Source organism: Artemia sp. Qi Xiang Cuo, chromosome 1 (assembly GCF_049724085.1).
Source record: "Artemia sp. Qi Xiang Cuo chromosome 1, ASM4972408v1, whole genome shotgun sequence".
NCBI classification, from domain to species: Eukaryota; Metazoa; Arthropoda; class Branchiopoda; order Anostraca; family Artemiidae; genus Artemia; species Artemia sp. Qi Xiang Cuo.
In genome coordinates, this window is record NC_142794.1 from 17,060 (window position 1) to 41,199 (window position 24,140).

The window sequence follows — 24,140 nt, forward strand, 5'->3', positions numbered from 1 at the left end:
GAGTCTGAAAGAATTATGCAAAAAATTTTGCAATCACTTTTAACACAGTGGAAAATGACAAAATGCATATAGGAATGAATATATCTTAGTCTTCACTCAGGTGGAACAACACATATTCCTTGCTTTGGCTCCCACCTGTTGGCTTTGATTTGAAAACTTTACAAGGCGTATTCTCGAGTTTTTGGATACTCACACGTTGTATTGGGACTCTTTATTATTAAAGGTCCCATACATGTGTACATCAAACCAATTCTAGATCGTTTTTGCTTTTCTGAAAAGATAAGTAATTTCCTCTATTTTCTGACCCTCTAGTTACGAGATAAGAGTCCCTAGTCATCAGTAATTCTTTTAGTGCTATATCTCTGGTATAATGAATAAGGTAAAGATGGGCCAGGAATGGCAGTTCTTTCCGAGTTTAATTGTATCTGAAGGTTTGAATCTTGAAAATTTGGACGACTCTGACATAGTGGTGTATTTGTGGTGTACATGGTGATGACCTTTGTCTGCCTATGCGAATGATTCCTTTTTACATTTTAGAACCTTTAATATGATAATTATCATTAGAATCTAGTCGTGATCACAGTAAAGCTCTTTTGGTAGCCATTTCGTTTTCAATTTTTCCGTCTCCTTTTTTCAGAAAATGTCACATCTCTGGGTCATTAAACATTATTTCTCCCATAAAAGCTGCAAGAGTTTATTTTGGTATAAAAAAAATGGCCTTAAGGTAACCACAAACCTAGTAAGTGCACATGAATCTAGATGCAATCTTTTCAAGCCTAGTTCTCATGTCTCCAAATACTATGCCATCAACATTTGATTTCGATCAGACATCTTAACTAGGGTTATTCCCGGTGACGGAGTCAAGCTTCGGTAAAGAAAGGGGAGGGCCAAGATATAAAGTTTCAAACATTAATGTCTGTGGCACTTATGTAGACAAGAGTGTCACTACCTTCTTTGCTTTTGGGCGAGGGGAAGAGTAAAAATATGCTGACAAATCAAAAACCAAACCATGCTGAGGATTTTTTTTGAGCAAGTAAATAATATACTCGCTCGAAAAGTTAAAAATTGTAGAAAATCAATACTACAAATTGTATTATTCTTTACATTGATTTCTTTGAAATATATTTTAAGGAAGTAAGTTGCGTAAAAACTGCTTCTGTAACGCAGTGTGTCTAAAATTAAAAAAGGAAAAAAAAAGCATTTGGTTCGAGAATGTCGTTTGCATATTTGCTGAGCCAGTAAAAATTTTAAAAAATAGCATTCTCGTCTTTTGGAGTGCGTCAAATTATCTATTTTCTTTTTTAAAAAATGTGAGGGAAGACTGGAAGTGTAGACTGGCACATTTGTCTCTTTTTTTTTGTTTTCAAGGCGGGTATATTAGAGGATCCAAAAATAGAAAATGGGAAAACGACAGTATACACAGTATTTCTGGAGAAAGCACAAAAATGAAACAAACATTGATAAATAAACTTTTAATCTAGTTTAAAACAGAACAGAGTAGGTTATCCTGCTTCCAATTTTCTAGAGAACGGATGGTTTGGACAAGCTATTAGTGATGAAGAACGGGTGACATTGCCAGAAACTAGGAGAAAGATATGAATTTATCATTGGGGAATATTTTTCCCTTTTATATATGGGGTGTCTATTTGGGGGGTCTGTTTTCATTTTTATTCTACCTTTCTTGTTCAAAGTCCATGGCAAAATCTACTACTTAAAAAAATAATAAAGAACAGTATCCATTTGCTGGAAAAGTAGCAAGAAATTAACTGCTTTTAAAAATTAATTTTTTGTTGAAACTAGTTGTGACGTTTTTCATTACAGGTATCAAAATATACTATAAATTATACCATGTTTGGGTAGAAAGGATACCTCAAAAATACAGCTTTTTTCATCGACCGGCACCACTTTTTGAATTGTTCAGTGGCAGCAGAGGTAGGAATTCTTGTTCAATGGTTCCATCGTTTTCATCAGCAAATTTTGACAATTTCTGAATTTTGACTGGAAAGCATGTTTTTACTAACTTTATGCTAGTGAATTTCCTTCGGTACTTTTTACAAAAGCTAAATTAAAAGTTGTCTTGGCTAACCTTGACTAAATCTAATTTTTTTTTACAGATTGTCAGTTTTGTAGCCGTCCCCCACTCCATAAGCAAATGCTGTAAAATTGTGGAAACTTCTTTAAAACATAGGCTACTAAAATACTTACTTAGCTTTCATAGGCATAGGCCTAATTGATAAATGCAGACTGCTTTGCTTTTGTAGCTTACTTAGAAAGCTGATCACAAGGCTACTTTTAACAGTTAAATCATTAGGGTAATATAGCCTACCACATAGAAAGTAGGCTAGGTTGTTTCACCATTGAATTTGTTAAAACCAGGAAAGTTGTGGTAAAATTCTACTTTAGCTACTTTTGGCTATCTTGGAAAGGGGTTAGGTTAGGCAAATGAAACTTTCAGGGAAGGGTCTACAGGCTAAAGTATGTCCTGGGAAGGTGTTTTGAAGTTGGCTACCTACATTAGATATCCACTCTTTGACTATTGGAAAAAAGGTCAATATATACGAAATCATATTATTGAGTTAGGACTAAAGTGAATACACCATTTGATGCCTTTTTTATGCTGATTAGGCCTACGAATATAATAAGCATTTCTATCGGAAATGAATTTCAACCCCCTCCCCCCCCCTATATATGCCAATTCAGGGTTAGGTTAGGTATAGCCTATATAGGGGGAGGGGCTGAAATTCATTTCTGATAGAAATGCTTATTATATTTGTAATCAGCATAAAAAAAGGCATCAAATGGTGTATTCACTTTAGTCCTAACTCAATAATATGATTTTGTATATATTGACAGGAAAAAATCGGTTTATAAGCTTAGCCTATATGAAATGGTACCATCCAATCTCCTTATAATTAAAAATGTTTTTGCCATCTAGCCTAGTTGGAAAATTTTGCCCATCCCAGGAGAAATAGCCTATATATTTTCCAACTAGTTGACAAGAAACATCTCCCTAGCAAAACTTTTATTTTCCAACCAGTTGACTAATAACTTCTCACAAGCAATAGTTCACTAATAACTTCTTCCCAGCAACACTTCAATTTGCCAACTAGCTGGAAACAAACATTGCCCCAGAAAACAATTTATTTTCCAACTAGTTGACTAGTAACTTCTCCTCAACAAAACTTTATTTTTTCAATAGGCTTTCACCCTGGCCTATTTATTATAGGCTGTGCTACTTGAAACTGTGAGTGCACAAATCTCTAAGAATAGACAGGTAGATTAGTCAAAGTTTCAAATATGGTAAAATTTCAGTTTAGCAGCACTTCTCAAAGAACATGGTAGGCTAATAAAATAAAAATAACAATGTTCTTATTTTACTTTCTTTTTCAATATATTAGTTGTTATCCTGACAACCAAGCAACCCTCCCTCCCTGATGATCCCATCAATATATACAAAACTAAAAGAAAATTTCAAAAAGTGGATGACAATTTGCTAGATGTTTTACATAGAAATTGCCTACAGATTGTTCAGGGTACCTGTATGACTGAACATATTTCAAGAGTAGGCTGTACAAAAAATATGGTTCAATCCTGCTTTCTAGGGCTATAATGAAAGAAAGGTTGAGATGGCTAGGGCACATTCTGCACATGAAGGATGACAAATTGCCAAAGGTTTTCTTTTTTGACCAACTGTCTAGGGCTAAAAGGAAAGCAAGCTGTCCTTGTTTTGGGGGAGAGGATGCCATAAAGAAAGATTTAAGGGAAATAGGAACTTCCTGGGAGGGGTGAAGCTACTAGTTTGAAAATGAACTGTTTTTTGGCGTAATGTTTGTTTCCAGCTACTTGGCAACATTAAGTTTTTCTGGGGAGAAGTTATTTGACTTGTAGGCCCTTAATTCTGCCTAGCTGAGGAATATAGCAGCACTATTTGATATATTAGACACACTAAGTTCCATCATTATACTTGCATTCCAAATCTAAATATTGTATGAGGTGTAACCACAAATCTTCACAACGTCAAATTATGATTTAAAGTACTATTTTGTAAGATCAAAGTTCCCTAATTTTTCATTCTCATATCACTAAAATAAAAACAGAAAAAAAACAAAAACAGGACAAAGCAGCTATTATTAAAACAGAAACAACAGGTAAATGAAAAACAGGCACTTTGGAAACAGAACAGAAAACAGATATAGTGCCCATGCTTAGGGGCTAGTTACCATCCAATCACTTTTAACTCTTCCCCCTCCAAAGCTTATGCAACCACCCTTGCCATATGAATACCTTTAAAAAAAAACAATGATCAAACTTTGAAACCTTATGGCCTTTACTTTATGCAATGCTATAGTGTTGCCTCTGAAAGGGTGGTTACATAAACTTTGGAGGAGATTCATTTGACTGGAAATTGAAAGTTCTAGTTTCCTTTTTAAGAGCCACAAGTGATTGGAGGGCAACAGGTCCACCACACCTTCTTTTTTCCAAGCATATCTGATTGAAATTTTGAGACAGCTTTTGGTCCAAAATTGTCCAAAGACCTTATACCCCTGTCTCCAGGATTGACAGAACCCCTAGAGCCCAGGGGTAAGTTCTGTAAGTTATAACCTGGGGACGTATAAGGTTTTTATGGAAGGGATGGCTAACTTTAAAGGTGGCTTGTTTGATTTTAAGTTGAAAGTTCTAGTTCTCTGTTTTAAGAGTCAAAAGCGATCAGAGGGCAACAGGCCCTTCCCTATGCCTTCTTTCCCCCAAATGTATCCAATAGAAATTTTAAGATTTTGCTCAAAATAGTTCAAAGATTATATATAATGATGTTTTCAGGGTTCACAAAATGTTTTCAGGGTTGATAGTTTTAAATAATTGCAACTTATTTAACATATTGCTATAACTATTTCCTTCAGTACAGTCAAGCTAGATATAGAAATTTTTCCTTTTACAGAAGTTGTGACAAATTTTAATTTATAGAAGATTAAAAATGGATAAAATTTCTTAGATTTTTTTTTGTTTTGGAGGGGGCTAAAACAAGAATTTAGTTCAAATTCCCCCTCAATATTCTGTTAAATTTTCACCTCCATACATGTAGCTTTAATTGTACTAGTATCATAATTGTAGTGGTAATAGCAGGAACAGTAGGCCTAGTAGCAGTAATAGTGCATAAAATTCAAATGAATATGCATTGTCAGTTTAATATACATATGCTGATATTTATTCCTTAAAATCTTAATTAATTTTTTATTTCTAAGATATAAAAGTGAAAACATTTAAAAGAATTGCATTATCGTAGAAACTTCAAAAATGGCTGATTTGATTGGAAATTGAAATTGCTATTGCCTTTTTTAATAGCTGAAAGTGATTAGAAGGCAACTAACACCCCTGCCATGGCCACCATTTATCCAAATACATCCAATAAAAATTTTGAGATAGCCATTTTGTTCTAAGTAGTTGAAAGGTCCGGAAATTATATGTAAGAGGATGACACTTCCCACACAGCCCTGAGGGTAAGTGTTGTAAGTTATGCCTTGAGGGTATATATGGTTTTTATTGAAATGTTGTAGAAACTTGAAAAAGGGCTCATTTGATCATTGTTGTGATTTGAGGGCAACTAACCCCTCTCTCATGCCAACCTTTTCCCCAAACACATCCAATCAAAATTTTTAGATAGCCATTTTGTTCAGCGTAGTTAAAAGTTTTAGAAATTAGGTCTTTGAGGATGATAACCCCCTCAGAGCCCTCGGGACAAGGGTTGTAAGTTATGTCCTGGGAGCATATAGTGTTTTATAGATAGTGATGTTGTAGAAACTTCAAAAAGGGCACATTCTATTGGAAACTAGAAGGGCTTGTGCCCTTTTAATAGTCAAAAGTGATTGGAGGATGACTAACACCCTCTATTTCCTCAAACACATCCAATCAAAATTTTGAGCCAGTCATTTTGTTCAACATAGTTAAAAAGTCTGGAAATTATGTTTGAGGATGACACTCCCCCACACCCCTGAGAGCAAGGGATGTAAGTTGAGTTCTGGGGACATATAAGTTTTTTTTTTGAAAGTTTTTTTGTAGAAACTTCAAAAAGGGATCATTCAATTGTAAATTGAAATGGCTTTTGCCCTTTTTGATAGTCGAAAGTGATTGGACGGCAAGTAACCCCTCTCTCACGCCCACCATTTTCCCAAACACATCCAATCAAAATTTTAAGATGGCCATTTTGTTCAATTTAGATGAAGGTCCGGAAATTATGTCTTTGAAAGTGATTGGATGGCAAGTAACCCCTCTCTCACACCCACCATTTTCCCAAACACATCCAATCAAAATTTTAAGATGACCATTTTGTTCAACGTAGTTGAAAGGTCTGGAAACTAGGTCTTTGAGGATGACAACCCCCTCACAGCCCTCAGGTCAAGGGTTGTAAGTTATGCCCTGGGGAATATAAGGTTTTTATAGAAAGCATTGTCATAGAAACTTCAAAAACGGCTCATCTGATTGGAAATTTAAAGTGCTAGTGCCCTTTTTAATAGTTGAAAGTGATTGGAGGGTAACTAACCCCCCTATCACACCCAACATTTCCCCAAACACATCCAATCAAAATTTTGAGATAGCAATTTTCTTCAACATAGTTAAAAGTTCTGGAAATTAGGTATTTGAGGATGACCCCCCCCCTGTAGGGCCAGGGGTGCAAGTTATAGCCTGGGGGCAATTAAGATTTTTATAGTAAGCGTTGTCGTAGAAACTTTAAAAGGGCTCATTTGATTGGAAATTGAAAGAGCTACTGCTTTTTTAATAGTTAAAAGTGATACGAGAGCAACTAATTCCCCTCTCATGCTCACCATTTCCCCAAACACATCCAATCAAAATTTGGAGATAACCATTTTGTTTAACATAGTTTAAAGTTATGGAAATTAGGTCTTTAAGGATGACAACCCCCTCACATCCCTCAGGGCAATGGGTTCTAATTTATGGCCTGGGAGAATATAAGGTGTCAAAAGTGTCAATAGTCAAAAGTGTTTGGAGGGCAACTAGTCCCCCTCCACACCCACCCATCCATTTGCCCATTATGTTTAAAAACTAAATGTTGCATTAGGATTAAAACAAAATGCACTGTTAATGCTAATTCACAATAAGGCATATCAGCAGTATCACAAGAACTACCCTCAGTATATGTACCCTCAGTATTATGTTCAAACTTTTGGGGCTACTTCTTTGCTTAAAATTTAACCAAATCAAAATAGGGTAAGTGTATCCAGGCTATCAAAGAAGGTAAACAGATTTTTTTTTTGCAAATGGTTTCAAGTTTTCTATTTCAAGTCAACTAGAGGAGGTATGAAACCAAATTAAACACTACTATTTGTGTCCAGATTTTAAAAGGGATGTATGTTGTTAAAAATTGCTGAAAATTTTTCTCCAGCACACAAATAGCAGGCAAAACTATAAAGTCTTAAAAAAACCGAAAAGATTTAAAGAATTATTCTTTTTCTTCTGAAAAGAATATGTTAATATAAAACGAATATAAATTAATTAAAAAACTTTCCACAAAATAAGTGTTTCAAAGAAAAGTAAAGAACTCCATTAAATAATCTACCAAGCATGAAACTACCACATATCAGCATCAATATATAAATGAAACCCAAAACAAACAGAAATTACAATAAATAACCCAGTCAAACTCAAAACGAGCTGAAATTAACATAAGTAGGGCTCAAAACCCCTATGTCCTCCCAAGGCCAGAACATAATTTGCACTTTACTGAAAAAAATGCAAATGAATGTGCAATGAAATGTTAATATTATTTAGTAATAGTAATCAAAATGTTAATATTATTTGATTTATTGAAGTTAAAAAAGTAAAAACATTTATATTTTTTCAGTAAAGTATAAATTATGTTCTGGCATGGGGAATGCATAGAGGTTTTGAGCTTTACTCATGTTAATTTTTGCTTGTTTTTCGAGTTTGACTAGGTTATTTATTGTAATTTCTGTTCATTTTGGGTTTCATTTATTTATCAATGCTGATTTGTGGTAGTTTCACACTTGGTAGATTATTTGATTTTATTTTTGCTCATTTTTGGTTTAATGGAGTTCTTTACTTTTCTTTGAAAAACTTAGTGTGTGGATTTTTTTTCATTAATATCATATAACAAAGCTTTTAGAATTGAAACAAATCCCAGAGATTAGAGGCAACAGTTGCAAGTTATGCCCAGGGGGTGTTTAAGGTTTTTATGGAAGGGAAGGTTGTTTAACTTTAGAAGAAGCTCATTTGGTTGAGAATTTAAAGTTCTAGTTCCTTTTCAAGCATCAAAATTGTTGGTTGGCATTTAACCCCCCCTCTTCTACAACCCCTCTTTTTGCCAAACGCATCTGATTGACATTATGAGATTTTTTTCAAAATAGTCAAAATAGTGGAATGGTTTGCAGAAAAAAATAATCTCTACCCACAATCACAGTCGGGCTTCAGAAAGGGAATGTCAACACTTGATGGATTCATGTGTCTTGAAGAAGTCATCCGGGCAGCCTTGGAACAAGGCAAAATTATACTAGTCCTATTGGTGGACTATGAAGATGCATACAAAAATGTAACTAAACAGAAGAAAGCCCTGCTTTAGACTTATACTGTTAAGGAAGGGGTAGTAGCCAAACCCTTTTTTGTAGTGATTTTGTTTGTTTTAAGCTTGATTTGTAAAATTTGTGGGCAATTTCTGTTTGCTTTTAGTTTCATTTATTCTTTAATAGTAATTTCTGGTTGTTTTCTGTTTGAATTACTATAGTTTTTACTTCAGCTGATTTATGTTTAATATGGCCTTTAATTGTCTTTGAAAAACTTGTGTAATTCATTTTTTCAATCATAATATTGCTAAAAACCTACTTTCAGGCTCATTAGAAATGATAGTTTCTTGTCTGTTTTCATCTGCAATACAACTGCCCTTTGAGAGAATATCTGTGGAGACTTTAAATGGGTATTTGATATGTCTTAAAAGATGGCATTAGCAGTAGGCAGTTTATGGAATTGCAATGAAAATATGTGTGTTATCTTGAATATCAGTATATTGTTATTCACTAAGTGTAAACAAATGTATTTACTTGGAACTTTATTCAAAAGAATTCTTCAGCAAAAAAAAAAAAAAAATGCTGAGACTTGTAGTGACAATGTTTTGTTCAATATAACATGCAGAAACTGATGTTGATGCTATAGGAATAATAATCTTAAGATTGAAGAGTATTCTGGTGTGCTAATAAAGTTTGACTACTAAATATTGCTTTATTCCATGTCTGATGCTAGCAGATTTTAAAATATCTCAAACAAATGAGCATACTTTTAAAATATTTTAAGTAGTAATGATTCAGAAGGTTGCTCTACAAGTTGAAAGTTGTTAGTTCCTATATGAGTTGAGGCATTTATTGTGTAAAAAAAAATATAGCATAAACAAGTATTAAAACCAGAAAAATTAAATATTAAACAAAAGGCTTATAATTAGAGAGTTACAATCTTAAAAGTTACAACCACCAATCACATTTAATTTTGGAGTGGGGGAGTGTCCTTACTCCATGCTCCCACTAAAAAGTTGATTGGAAACTGTTCACCCTTTTGCTTAGAATACTGTTTCCAAATAAACCACTGAGAATTTGAGCCATAAATAATTGAATTCAGAAGGGAATTGTCATCCTTTTGCATATAGTGATTGGAAGAGGCTACAAAAGAGCAGCAGCCTCATCAGTATGATGTCCTTTACATATTTATGGATATTTGTATATAATATATTTAAAAACTTTCCTTGAAGACACAATATTCTCTCATATCATAAACACAGAACAAATGAAAAATGATTTATAGAAATCCACCATTTGGCTGTAATACAATTTTATTAATAAATTATTTTTGGGTTCTGTCTAAAATTTACAAGCATTGTGTGGATGTAACTCAAGGGAGGTTGTACTAACATTCCCTTTCCCTGTAAAAAAAAAAAAAAATGAAACTTAAAGTGCTATTTAAAATGGACATATTTTTTTAAAGGCCATGGACTACTTCTCAGACTTACCTGTTTGACATATCATCAATAGAAACATGCGTTTGCCAATATGATTGTGTGTTTGCCTCATGTAATTGTTGCTTTAATCTTGTCAGATCATTAAGTTGCTTAACCCAAAAAAAAGTGTTTAAATTAAATTCATGGATTCGAAATTGTCTTGCAAAAAGTTTATTTTAACATTCTGCGTGTTAATACAATAACTGATTAGTAGGATAGTTTTCAGGGAAATAAAATATACCTTGTGTTTTTGTGTCTTTCTGCTATTGAAAACAAAAAAAATATTTTTCCAAATCTTGCTATGCCAACAAAATTAGACACTGTACAGACGCAGTGTTTAGCCAATTGATCACAACTGCTTGGGTTGCCTTCTTCTAATATGACAAATGAGCATCTGATTCAAAACTGACGAATTTTGTTAAGTCCATGGTATAATCCAGTTAACGCAATTATACAAAATAATGTTTCATGAAAAAGTAAAAATACAATTTTGAAAAACTAGTCACCAAAGAGAATCATGTAGTGAGAAAGGAATGAATATGTATGTACAGTTTCTCTTGGTATTCTGCTTTGTAAATGAGTTCTTAAACTTGTTATTTTGTTTTCTAGTTGCTGTTTATTAAGATGGAAGATATATATATAACTTATATACCCAAACTCAATCATTTGGAGCGTCTACTTACTTTTTATGGAATCAATGTTGAAGCAAAGAACCGTCTCTTGCAATTGACTAGCTTTTTTTCTAGTTGTTCAAATATATTTCTCCAGGTCCCAAAAGTTGGAAACCTTGTGGCAGGTAAGATCTTTTGTTCGTTTGGTATTAGAATTCAAGGGAGGTTCAAAGGAAGTCACCCCAGAAAACAAAATAGTGACCTAAAAGTTTGTTTTTGGTGGCCCCTCAAGAAAATATCTTTTGACTCCTTGCTTAAGGGTCGGACCTATCATATAAGAGAGGTAATACCTGAAGATTTTTAAGGGGGTAGCCAAAGTGCAAAAAAGGGTATTTCTTGGCCAAAACATTTTAATTTCTGACAAACAAGGGCAAGGGTTAAACCAAGCTTAAGGGGACCTTAATCAAGGAAAAATTGAAAAATAGTGGCCTTCAGCATACTTTTTGACAATTCTATGCCATTTTGGTGGCATGTATGTCTGGTCAGAACCTTCTTTAAAAAAAAAAAAAAAACAGTAATAGTTTCTCACTGTCTTGAGTTTTAGCATATGTTAATTTCAATAAAATATGTGACCCTGAGGATAATACCCCTACTTGAATTGATAAATTTTTTTATGATCTTTACAATATAACTATCAGAGTAAATTATACTAATGAAATAGAAAACACATAAAATATACACACAAAAACCCTATAACAGGGTAAAATGGACCTAATCATTGGTAAGCTTTTTCTTTCAACTTTGAATGCATCTTTTTGTACAGAGTCTATATATCTTTTGTACCGAACTTGCAAATAACCCTACCATTTCATACCACCACTGTAGATAGAATAAATATATACGGGAATATAAAACTTATATCCCGCACTTCAATACCATGCAGCCCGTGCAGCCATTTAAACATTTGCCTCTCAATTATTTGGACTATCTGTCTTGGCTTTTCTCTTTCTACAATTAGCCATGTCTCGATGCGTCCTACTGCAAATACTTGATAACTTCAATTCAAAATCAACGGATGTAACTAGCATTATAAAATTGTGCAAATTCACAGAAAAAGAATGGAATGATGACAATACGTTGGATAAAGTCCTTGGTTGTATGAGAAATTGGTTTAGTACTTTTGCATAACCTGCTTTAAGATTATTCTTTACATCAGCTAGCACACTTCATGGGACCACAGGCCTACTTTGGTTTTCGCATTCGAATCGAAGATCAAATCGAATTCGCGAATTGAAGATCGAAATCGAAGAAAAAAAAACATAAGATGATGTGTGCATAGTGCTATCGATGCTATGAATACTGCTACAACTAGTGCTACTACTGAAGCTAATGGTTTTAAGGGGACGTTTTCTGGGGATATTTAGAGGATGTTTAACTAAATCTGAACACACTATATGCATGTTGATTGTCAAAGAGACGCACCCTTTATAAGACAGATAGTAAAACAGAAGAGGAAATATTAATAATTGGTCAATGCAACGAACCTTAACTGAAAAGGTTCCACAGGGTAAATCAATGTAAGTTTTGGCGTTTAGGATCACCAAGTAATTGTTCGCACTTTACAGTGATCAATTTCAGGCGTAATTCATTAAGTGCATGGAAATAAGCTGGGTCGATTTTTCTAGGCTAAACTTGGTATGGCTAATAAGCAATACGTCAACTCTATTGACACTATATTGACAAGTGTGTTGATAATTATAAGGTAAGTCTGCTATGTTTGTCAGACACGAGAGAGTAATGACGGTCGAACGCAACACTAAATGGGTAATGAGCTGTGTTCATTTTTGCTTTGTGACCAACAAAAATTGGTGATGTGAAAATGCACTTATTTTTCCAAGCTCAAAAGTGTTCAAATATAATCTTCATGACTCCATGTGGAGTGATTGCTTCTAGTCTGCTTGGAATTTACTGTCATTAATGACCAACAAAAATTGGTGATGTGAAAATGCACTTATTTTTCCAAACTCAAATGTGTGACTTGGCTCAAAAGTCTGACTCCATGAGGAGTGATTGTTTTTTATCTACTTGCAATTTATTCCCATAGATATAGGTGATAGGGACCTCAATTCGTAGGTAAGCAGCTGCTGAAATCCATCTCCAGGTCCATTACTTTGGAGCAGATTTAGTCTTCAAATTATCAATTACCAGTCAGTAAAATGTTTTTCCACCAGAGATTGGCAACAAAACATTAATAAGGAGTCTGTTCTCCTAAGGAAGCTTATACTTTTGGACAATAGATTTCAGTTTGTGGATTTTAAGGGTGTTAGCTGTTTATTCGAAAAAGAGGTGCTGTAAGGTTTCTTTTGCAAATTCCAGAGCCCATAGTCTGTATTGCTGTTTTGATCTGTATTCTTGTTCTCTTAGCTTTACTGCTAAGCTTTTTATTTTGAAATATGCCCAATTGTAGTCAAATTCTTTGGAGCTTGCATTTGGAGCTGGCATTGGAGCTTGGGATTAATTTTGAAAAGGTGACGGTTTATAATTGTTTCTTGAAGGTGGGCGTGTAACTGAACCACCGTGTAACCGAACCACAAGCAACTGAACCCCTGTAACTGAACAACCGTGCAACTAAAGTGCCGTGTAAATGAACCCCCGTGCAACTGAACCACCATGTAACTGAACCATCGTGCAACTGAACCACTGAACTTGGTTTTTTAGTATTCTAAAAATATTAGGCAATATCATTGGGTAAAACATAAGTTAGAATTTATACATGCTCAACCTTGTTGGAATTGTTTGTTTTTTAAATTCATGATATAAATCGCCTGTCAAGATTACTCATAAAAAAGCTTTGTTTTACTTTTGCAAAGAAAAAAGAAAATCCAATGTCACGAACCATTAAAGCTGATTTATTTCTCTTTTTTTTAGATGAATCAGACCTTAGTGGACGTTAAGTAATAAACATATGCGTTGAAAATATTTGACCTTTGTGAATCTAGATAACGAATTTTGATCAGATGTCTTTGAGGAGATTGCAGCTACAAAGGACATGGGAAGGGGATTGGATGCTTTCCTAGCCCTTTTTTCAGACATTCCTTCAACATGCCCTGAAAGTCTTAGCTTCATACCCTCGAGTTTATACCCTCAGCTGTTCTCGACACATTGCAGATACAACGTCTTTTAAAACTGGATGTACATAGTACCTCTTGATTTAGTTGAAGATGCTCCTAAATATTTTCCAAACAATGTGACGGCTGATACCATCAGCCATTATAAATATTGCTGGTATTTCCTTTTCACAACCAACAAAGGAAAAATATTTTTTGATAGTTTTTGGCATTCTTAAAGACTAGACATTAGATAAAGACTTAAGACATTAGATAAAGGACCTTTGAAATTTAGTATCCAATTGGCAGACGAATTGCAAGAAATAGAGAATCTCAGCACAATGATTGCCCAGAATTATAGGTTACAGCCTTTGACAGAAGCTCGACAAACGTTCCCATGTATAGCCCTATCACCTTCAGATAGAAAATATTACCGTGCTGTTATATCTAAAATCAAATCGCCTGAATCTGTACATTTGTACTATGTAGATTACGGACATAAAGAAGTGTTGCCTATTGACCATCTATATGAGATACCAAGCGAAATTCTAAACCCAAAGACTTACTCTGTTCGATGTTCACTTATTGATTTCAATTCAGAAGCAATTTTTTCAAGAGAAGGCTCAAAGCGGTATTCAAGCATTTGAAGTAAGTTTTTTTTATTATTTTTTTTTTTTTACTTTAAAAAGTAATTGTACTCTAATGTTTAGGTCAGGTTTGTTTAGGATTCCATAAACGTATATCGAGTTCATCATTCACCAAGGAAAATTCTGACAAATACAATTCCGTTCTATAAAAATCCAGATGTTTGGCTCCAAAAAGATCTCTTATTTAAAAAATTGGAAATTTTAAGGGTTAATTCTTCTTTAATCTATATCTTGTCAATTGTTTTTTTTTTTTTTTTTTTTTTTTTTTTTTTTTTTTTACAATATTGTTCCTTTTTTGGGGGGGTTCCCATACAAAAACATTGGTGGTTCTTGACTTTCTTGCGCCTGGGGAAAATCTTGATTAACCACTCCCTCTCTCCCACAATATTTCAGGCCAAATTTTAGCAAATTTTTATTTATTAACAAAATTATTTTCAATTTAACAATTAATTTTTTTATTATTCTTTTGTTTATTATTTAACTGTTTTTTTTATCATCTAATAATTTTTTAGTTAATTTTATTTATTAACTAATGATTTATTGATTGTTTTCATTGATTAATTGTTTTAATTTATTAACTGTGTTCTCTACTTTATTTTAATGAAAAAAAAAAATTTCAAAAATTACCAAATGATTGTGATCGTTAGATTAGTGTTCGAAAATTTTTGCCTCTAAAATATCGGTGTCCGTGACTGCCTCTGTAAACAAATTTAAACATTTAAAACTGTAGAAAAATAGAAATCCCATACCTGAAGCTTTTTCGAATTAAGTGTTATCATTATCTTTTTCAGTTCGATAAATAATTTTGCAAACAACTGATTTTAATTATAAAAAAGCTTTCATCCTTGAAAGTTTTAGTACAACTTGAGTGAATATACAACAAAAAAGCCTTTATAAATTCTAGAATCTTTGAATCAAATGTTTCCAAACCTTTCTTGAAAATTCAAAATCGTAAATATTTAAAATACAAGATATATATATATATATATATATATATATATATATATATATATATATATATATATATATATATATATATATATATATATATATATATATATATATATATATATATATATATATATATATATATATATATATATATATATATATATATATATATATATATGTATATATACTATATCTCTTTAAACGAGTAATAATTTTGTTTGTGTGCCTATTTATTTATGTGTGAATTTTTGTTTATCGAAAGCGGCTCCATGTTTTTCGAGAAAATTGGCATCATGCCTGGCATCATGTCGGGAAAACTGGCATCATGGGATTTTGTTGCATAAAAAAACGAGAGTGACATCATGATTGCCCCAGTAGTGGTTAGATCTTTCTAAATGTCTATGATGCAGGCAACAGTACACAAGAAACACATGATTGACGTCGTATTTATGAATACATTTCAAGATAATAAATTACATCGCCCCCCCCAGGAGTGAATGGATCGTTTTTATACCTATGACGTGATAGCGAGAAAGCGAGTATCAGAACGTGTAAAAAATGGAGTGAAGAAGAAAGAATGACCTTCTAACAGCACAAGTAATGTCTAGAAGACAAGCAACAGTAAAAATCAGAACGAGTTCAACATAGAAGTGAAGAAGAAAGAAATATTACGTTTGAAGAAAAACTCCATCACAATCTTCGACGCCAACAAAATGTGGCATAAAACCCAGTACAAACCTACAAAAATCCCATAAACTACGCAAACTCTGGATATGGCGTAAAACTAAGTAGTAAGCAACTCTCTGATTTAGATTTCGTGGATGACCTAGTCTTGGTAAAAGATTCTAAACAGAGGTTACAGCAGCTACTTGATGCAATTAAGAAAAATTCAAAATAAGTCTGGCTAACCATTAATGTTGACAAATCAAATAGCATGTCCATCACATGCTCATCACTTGTTCTGCATAACAAGGATACAAATCTAGAACAGGTGAAGGATTTCAAATACCTGGGTAGCTGGGTCGGTTGTGATGGTGGAACAATGACCGAGATTAAACACAGAATTGGTCAGTCGACCGGAGGTTTTAATAGACTAAAGCCCATTTGGAGGAGCAGCAAATTTTCTTTGCGATTTAAGTTCCGTTTCTTCAGTAGCAATGTGCTCTCCATACTCCTCTACGCTAGCGAGTGCTCGCAAATGAATCAACAGCTCGAAAAGAGAGTTCATGCATTCGAAAATATGTGCCTAAGGAGAATTTTAAATATAAGCTGGCAACAGAGAGTTAGCAACTCTGAAATTCATAATAGAACTGGCCAGCCTCTCATTACTGCTGTTTCAAGGAAGAAAGGGTGAACATATTTAGGATATGTACTCCGCATAAAAGAAGGCAGCCTTTCTCGGACGGCCTATGACTAGAAATCAGGCGACAGAAGAAGACAAGGTCTTGCAAAGAACTCTTTGCGGTGAACTTTTGACCGAGATCTGAGGATGGCTGAGACTTTGTTAGTATCTGAATGGGAAGATGTTACCGCTTCAGCATCGCTCCGGGACGAGTGGAAAGAGTCCCTTCGACCCAAGATTTTCTGATAGAAGTTTCAAAGCAGTCAAAAAAATATTTTTTGATCTCAATTTTCCAGCTGTTAATCCTCTCATCTGGCTAAAATGAATCTGTTAAGATCCTATAAGGTTCAAGATATTGTTTTTCGGTCTTATTGGATCTCTCCTGTGATTTCCAAGTTTCGCACATTGCACCATTTTTTATCTTCTTTTTTTTTTTTTTTTTTTTTTTGGTTTGGCTTGTATCTTTCGGGCAAGTTTCATTACTGATTTGAATGCAAAGCATGTCAATCGTAAACAAGATTTCACGAATGAAGTTCCTAGAAGCATTGGGATGGCGCAGCCACCCAAAAAACCTGTTGTAATTCAAGATAATTGTCGATCCGTCATGAAAAAAGTGGGGTAGTAAAGAAGCAACGCTACTTGGCAGTTTTCAAATCTGCCGGCAGCTTTTGTCCGAAAATACCATTTTTACATAATATACTTTTTGCACAAAGAAAAGCTGTCAAAATACAAGTTGTGCTGCTAGTGTCGGTAGATTTTGGAATTCTATTGAATTCTCCTACTGGCAGCTTTAGAGCTTGTTCATACTTGCTGTCGGTGTGTTCTTAGTTTCTTACTATGAAGGCTGCCATTCACTAAATGTCTGCTTCTAATCTCTGAATAAGCCTTTTTAGATGATATTGACAGATGCATTTCACCCCAGCAGCTAAATAACCAAAATCTTTCCTGTCTCTCCTTGAATATAACCAAACATAGCACGGTTAACGCAGAAACAAATTTTCCTTTTAAAGCAGTTCTTTAAAAGAACTCTAAGTAAGGAACGACTCGGGCGAATGGACAATTCTTCTCTGGGTGAAAAACGTCATGGTTTTCTATCTTCCAAATCTGGATCAGTTAAAATATAATTCAATTTTTTTTAATAATTCCAATCACAAATTAAAAAAAAAAAAATACACCATATTTAAAAGGGGGAAAAGAATTGGATAGAAACAGTGTCATCTTAAAAATAAAATTTATTTTTGTATTAAATCATCATAAAAGAAAATTCTCCACACTATAAATTTCGAAAAATACTTCGAATTCAATCAGAAATTAAAAGCTCAAGTTATCTTCATAAGAAAAAAAATCGAAACAAATCGTTGCCTCCCCCAATTTTTTCGTGAATCGGCAGCTTAAATTTCCTACTTTTCACCCCAGCAACCAAACAGCCCAGAGCTTAGCTGTCTCTCCTTGAATATCACAAAATTATAGCACCGTGATTTGTTTGCATGTTTCGTTATTTCTATTTCTACGACGTTATGATTACTTTCTGAAGTCTTGTTGGTGTGTCGTTCTCTAAACTAGCAAAATGCTCGAAGAATGCCATTTTTTATATTATATTTACATTAACATGGAAGGGAGTTCATTCAATCAGAAATTAAAAGCTCAAGTTTTCTTTTTAACATTTGAAAGATATTGGAGGACGATCCGTTCATGTCTTATTCCCTTTTTTGCCATCCAATCTCCCCATGGTCCCCAGACATACAGAAAAAAAAAATCCCGGCAAGCATTTCGTTCGAAATATTCAAAAGGTCCACATTCAAAATCCTTTTACTCCTGAATGGATTTGCGGTAGCAGGTTTAAAACTAATAAGGATTAGTTTTAAACTTGCAGCCGCAAATTTATTGCCCAAAAAGCCAATGGACATTGTTCCGTATATGAGGGGGTCTGCCCCTTCCTCAACCATCACTCTTTACGGTAAAGTCTTAAGTTTGTTTATAAATACCTCTCATTCAAATTCAACAGCCCTTATATTTGAGCAGTCGTAAAGAATCAAACAATTGTTGGTAACGAACTGTAAGTAAGGAGTGATGCGGCACAGTAGTAACCAAAACTAAGAAACTGAGATACATCTAATTTTGATGTATATTCAAAATATATGGTATTCATCAAGTTTAATGTTACCCATCAAAAGTTACGAGCATGAGAATATTAGGCAATTTTGAACAACGGGGAAACACCCCCAAAACATCAAGTGATCTTAATGAAAACCACATCATCAGATTTAGCATATCAGATAACCCTGTATAGAGTTTTCAAGTTTCTATATACGAAAATGTGGAATTTTACTTCTTCTTTTTTTTGCCATTTTTTTTTTAGTTTTTTTTTAGGGTGATCATATGGAACCAGTGATCCTAGAAGATCGGGAAAGGCTCATTCGATCGGAATCGAGTGCCCTTTTTAAGTGACCGAAAATATTGGAGAGCAGCTAGCCCCCCTCCCATATCCCTTTTCCTCCAAAGTTGTCAGATCAAAATTTTGAGATAGCCATTCTGTCCAGCATTGTCGAAAGATCTAATAGCTATGTCTTTGAGGATGAATTCTCCCCCCCCCCACCTGAGGCCCCGGGGGAAGGGCTACAAGCTATGAACTTAGCCCATTGTTCGCTTATAGCATAGGTTGTTGGGAAGTATTCAAACATTTTTCGGGAGGGGGGGATTAATGTGGGAGGATCTTTCCATGGAGGAATTTGTCGTGGGGTAAGGGAATTTCCCATGGAGGAAGAGCTGGATTTCCCGGTATTATTCAAAAAACGATATGAAATTCAATAAAAAAAACAAGGTTTTTCAACTGAAAGTAAGGAGCAACATTAAAACGCACAGAAATTATTATGTGTATGAGGGAGATAGTCTCCTCCTCAATACCTCGCTTTTACGGTAAATTTTTTTTTAAAACTTGTAAAACAACTTTTTCTGATTAAACTGCTTTTGTGTTCCAGGAGTCATTCTTAAATGATTGGAACAAAAAGTCAAGCTTTAGCGTAAAGAGCGAAGTATTGAGGAGGAAGCAACCCCCTTTATATACCTGATCATTTCTGTTCGTTTTAAACTTTAATGCTGCTCCTTACTTTCAATAAATAAAAGTTCAAATAGGGATAAAATCCTTTTAATAGACAGTGATGATGATAACAGTGATAGAAATTCACAAAAATACCAGATATTTCGGTCACATATACAGTGACCGTCATCAGTAGTAAAACTGATCAAAGTAGTGACTGATGACGGTCACTGTATATGTGACCGAAATATCTGGTATTTTTGTGAATTTCTATCACTGTTATCATCATCACTGTCTATTAAAAGGATTTTATCCCTATTTGAACTTTTATTTATCGTCATTGAAAGGCAGTGTGGTCTCCGAAATTATCTACGTCCTTACTTTCAGTTGAAAAAAAAAAAGTATTTAACCGTGACAAAAAGTCACACTTTAGCGTGATGGTTGAGGAAGGGGCAGTCCCCTCATATACGATTAATTTCTGTCATTTTTAATGTTGCTCCTTGCTTTCAGTTATGAAAAAGATTATTTTTTTTATTTCCAACCATTTTTTCAAATCGTGCCTGAATTCCCCCAACCCTCCCTGTATAAAATTTCCCCTGAAAGGTGCCCCCAAAAGCTTTCCATGGACCCATCCCCATCCAAGAAAAGCTCTATATATGCTATTTCCTCGTATTTCCCAATAACAAATACTCTATGTGAACAATGTGCAAATTGCGTAACTTACAGCCCTTTTCCCAGGGACTAAGGGAAGGGCTGTAAGTTACAATGTCATCCCTAGAGGCACCGTATTCTTGATAGGAACTTGGAATCTATATAGTTAATTTATCTGATAGGCTAAAGCTAATGCCATGATTTTTATCAAAATCTCTTGACTTTTTCGAGGTGTTTTCTCCCTTTTTCAAAAATTAGGAAATTATTCTCGTGCTTGTAATTTTTGATAGGTAACACTAAGCTTCAAACTATTTATGTCTGGAATCAGCATAAAAATCTAATTCTTTTGGTTTATCCAATGTTGTCAGTATTTCTTTTTTTAGAGTTTTGATTGGTATTAGGCTGAGTCGCTCCTTACTTGCAGTTTGTTGCCACGAACTGTTAGATTAGGTACTCTGTTCCATTTGTTAATGCGGGCAACGTAACGAAGTCAGTGGTGGTTGAACATGTCCAAAGTGCTCGTATCTTCAGCTTTTATTGGCTGTGTCTCACAAGCATACTGCAGTATAACTTGGACAATTGCATTAGAAGCTGACTTTTTTTTTATAAGGATCTCTAGCCTAATTCACCAGTTTTTTTTGTTTTTTTTAGAGAAGTAAAGGTCTCCCAAGCATTTGCTGTGTGAGTATAAATTGACCTCTCAATTCCATCAGCCGGTGTCTTAAGAAAGCCAAGACTTTTTATAATTTCTTGGTGTTTATTATTGGATCGGGTCCAAAATGGCTAGGATTTGATTAGTTGAGAGCCATTACTTTAGCTGTTTGGCCTGTGCTGGCGAGTTTGAAGTCTCTGAAACACTTCAGTTGTGTAGAGCAGTTACCCTACCTTTTTTATTCCTTGTGACAAGTTGAACAAAGTTAGTCTAAATTTTTATCCATATGTTTGCACTTAAATCAAACAAAAATACTACTTATTATAATAAATTATTTCCTGTTTGTTTTCTTGCAGGCGTTTTTGAACTTGCCTAATTATACAAGCAACCTGCAGCAGATGCCGGTTAGTCAAATGTCCGCAATGAAACCGTGTTTGGGTGCTGTGGGACCAAACTCGCAATATCAACGTTGTCTTATCCTTATAGAGCCTACAGAACCTAGAGTTTACCTGAAATCTGTTGACACAGGGATTGTGAGCTTTTCAGTGTTATTTGCAATCTAGTTTGAGTCTTTCCGGATTAGAAATTTACAACTCCCTAGTTTACTCCTGTTTATATATTTTTTTATTATTATTTTTTTTTATCCACTCTCTTGGAAAACTTCTTTCCAGAAATCGTCTTTTCTCAGAGTTTAGGTTCATGTCATACATACGCACTCTTACGAATATTGTTTTGAAACCTAGAAAAATGATCTAATTTTGTCCTAAAATTACGCTGTTTGAGTTATGATATATTTAACCCTTATTGAGGTATCTCTCTTAGGGAATGGACGCTTCCCCAAAAAGCATCCTTTATGCTTAAGCACCCTGAAAAAGGGTCTTGTGTCGATGTCGATTTTGATGTCTTTATTTTTGATGTATTATTTTTGTTGGGATTATTATTTGGTTTTGGGGGGATTTATAGAAAAAAAATTTCCACGGTGATATTCTGCTTTGCATGAAAACATGAAATTGGTTATTATTGAACTGAATTGGAAACTTTTTTTTTTCTTTTTTTCTTTTTTTTTAAACATATCTTTCTTATTTAGTTGCTGATTTTTAGGCGAAAACTACAATTTTTAGAAAAGGGGAAATATTTCTTATTTAAAATTATAATATATTTACTGGGAATTAAAAAGCAAAAGAAAGAAAAAGCAAATTTTTGGTGCTGATTACATAACTAGTTTTGATCTTTAGCTCATAAGTAGGTAGTCTGTGATTGAGATGTGAAATTTACCTCATGAATTAATTTTTTATATTTGTATTTATTATGACAGTTCTGCCTTAGATTTTTTCTAGGTTTCCTAACTTTTATCTATGTTTGAGGTGCTGATACTTTTTCATGAAAGTTATTATTAGTTTTTTTTTTTTTAGTAAGACATAGACATAGACATAGGTTTATTAAGATCGAACAGCGTAGCCATGGATAATTTATGTCGTCTTTACAACAATATGAAAAAAAAAATAAAAATAACACTATAAGAACACTAACACGTGAATTCAAATAACACTAAGTCTTGTTGTATGCTTCTACGAAAAAGGGGACAAACGTGTTTTTTTTTAGCGGTTGGTCCTGCAGACAGGGGGTTGTAGCTTCGACTGGGATCTGGTTCTTTGGTTAACAGGAGCATCAGGTGGGAGGATCAGTCTGTGATGGGGCGAAGATAGCAGTGACTTGCCGAGGGACATGATCAGTGATAATCGTCTGTCGCTGAGAGATTCAAGGTTCAGTTCTTGCAAGAGTTTGTTGTAGTCGTCACTTCTGTTACCAACGATTATGTTAACAGCTCGTTTCTGCAAAGATTCAAGGTCATCGCAAAGGTAGTGGGTGCTCTTGACAAAAGGTCCCCAGACAGCGACGGCATATTCGAGTAGAGGTCTCACATACGTAATATAGGCATTTTTTAGGCTTTGAGTGTCACAGCCAAACCTGCGCATCAGGACTAGGGTCTGAAGTAATGCATTGCCAGCTTTAATAACCTTTTCCACGTGTTCGGTGAATGTGCAGTCCATCGATAATGTGACTCCGAGGATTTTTGCGGATGGAACAATAGGGAAAGGGACTTGCGGGAATTCCAGATCACGATTTAAGGGGCAAAACCTGAGGATCATTGATTTATCTGCATTCAGTGTCAACTTGTAACGTTCACAGTCCTCAGAAAATGATGCCAGAAGGGTCTCGCTGAACTGACGTTCGATTACACCTTCTCTCACGAGGTATTTGAGGACAAATGATAAATCGTCGACGAATTTGAGTCGCTCTTCGAAATTCTGAAGGAGGAAGTTGATGAGGAAGATAAATATAAAACCAACAAGTCTTGTACCCTGAGGGGCTCCACAGATAAGTTTAGACCAGTATGAGATCAACTCACCTTCAAACAATGGAAATACACACTGCATTCTGTCCTGAAGGAAGCTCATCACTAATGAAAGAGACCGCTTCTGTGCGCCCATGGCTCACATATTTTTTGCTGCCGTAAGATGACAAATCAGGTCAAATGCCTTCCTGAAATGGGCGAGAGCTAGGTAGATGAAGGTACTGCCCTTGTCAAGCCACTTAAAGATAATGTCAACTAGGCGCACGAGGTATATCGAGGTATTGCAACCAGGCTGCCATACTGGTAACGGTCTATGTTTTCCCGCGTTTGCTTGAGCAATTCACGCAGGATGAATGACTCGGTGACTTTTGCAAAGGTAGATGTGATTGATATCGGTCGTAAATCGTTGCAAGATTTGGGTGTTTTAGTCTTCGGTATAACACGCACAAATGCGCGTTTCCAGCACGACGGGAAAGTTGACTTGGCAAAACATTCGCTGATGATGTGTCCAAGTGGCTTGGCCAGGAAAAGAGAGAACTCTCGTATTAACCTTATAGGCAGCTCTTCAGGAAAAGAGCTACTGGATGGACACAACTTGTTCAGCTCTTTGAAAACTTGATGCTCAACTATTTCGATTTCACCTTTGTCAGGGCATATTGACAGTAGATTCTCTATTTCAGTGTTAGTTGGGGCAGGAAAGGATGTACAAATGTCAGTAAAGTAATTGTTGACGTCATTTGCACTCACAAGTGACCCATCATCGTTCAGAATACGGAT

The 24,140-nt window shown here is 34.6% G+C and overlaps 1 protein-coding gene and 1 long non-coding RNA gene across 2 annotated transcripts; both read left to right on the top strand.

The window, feature by feature from the left end:
• The first annotated feature begins 1,961 nt into the window (after positions 1-1,961).
• LOC148955871 (uncharacterized) lies at positions 1,962-14,354 on the top strand. The gene is made up of 3 exons (XR_016142083.1): positions 1,962-2,044; positions 10,619-10,805; positions 13,549-14,354. It is a non-coding gene; the product is annotated as an uncharacterized LOC148955871 (long non-coding RNA).
• On the top strand, positions 14,069-22,874 carry LOC148955872 (uncharacterized). The gene is made up of 3 exons (XM_089097942.1): positions 14,069-14,197; positions 14,328-14,375; positions 21,364-22,874. The coding sequence occupies exons 1-3, from the start codon at positions 14,069-14,071 to the stop codon at positions 21,568-21,570; spliced, it is 384 nt and encodes a 127-aa protein (XP_088954068.1). The 3' UTR covers positions 21,571-22,874.
• Positions 22,875-24,140: the final 1,266 nt, after the last annotated feature.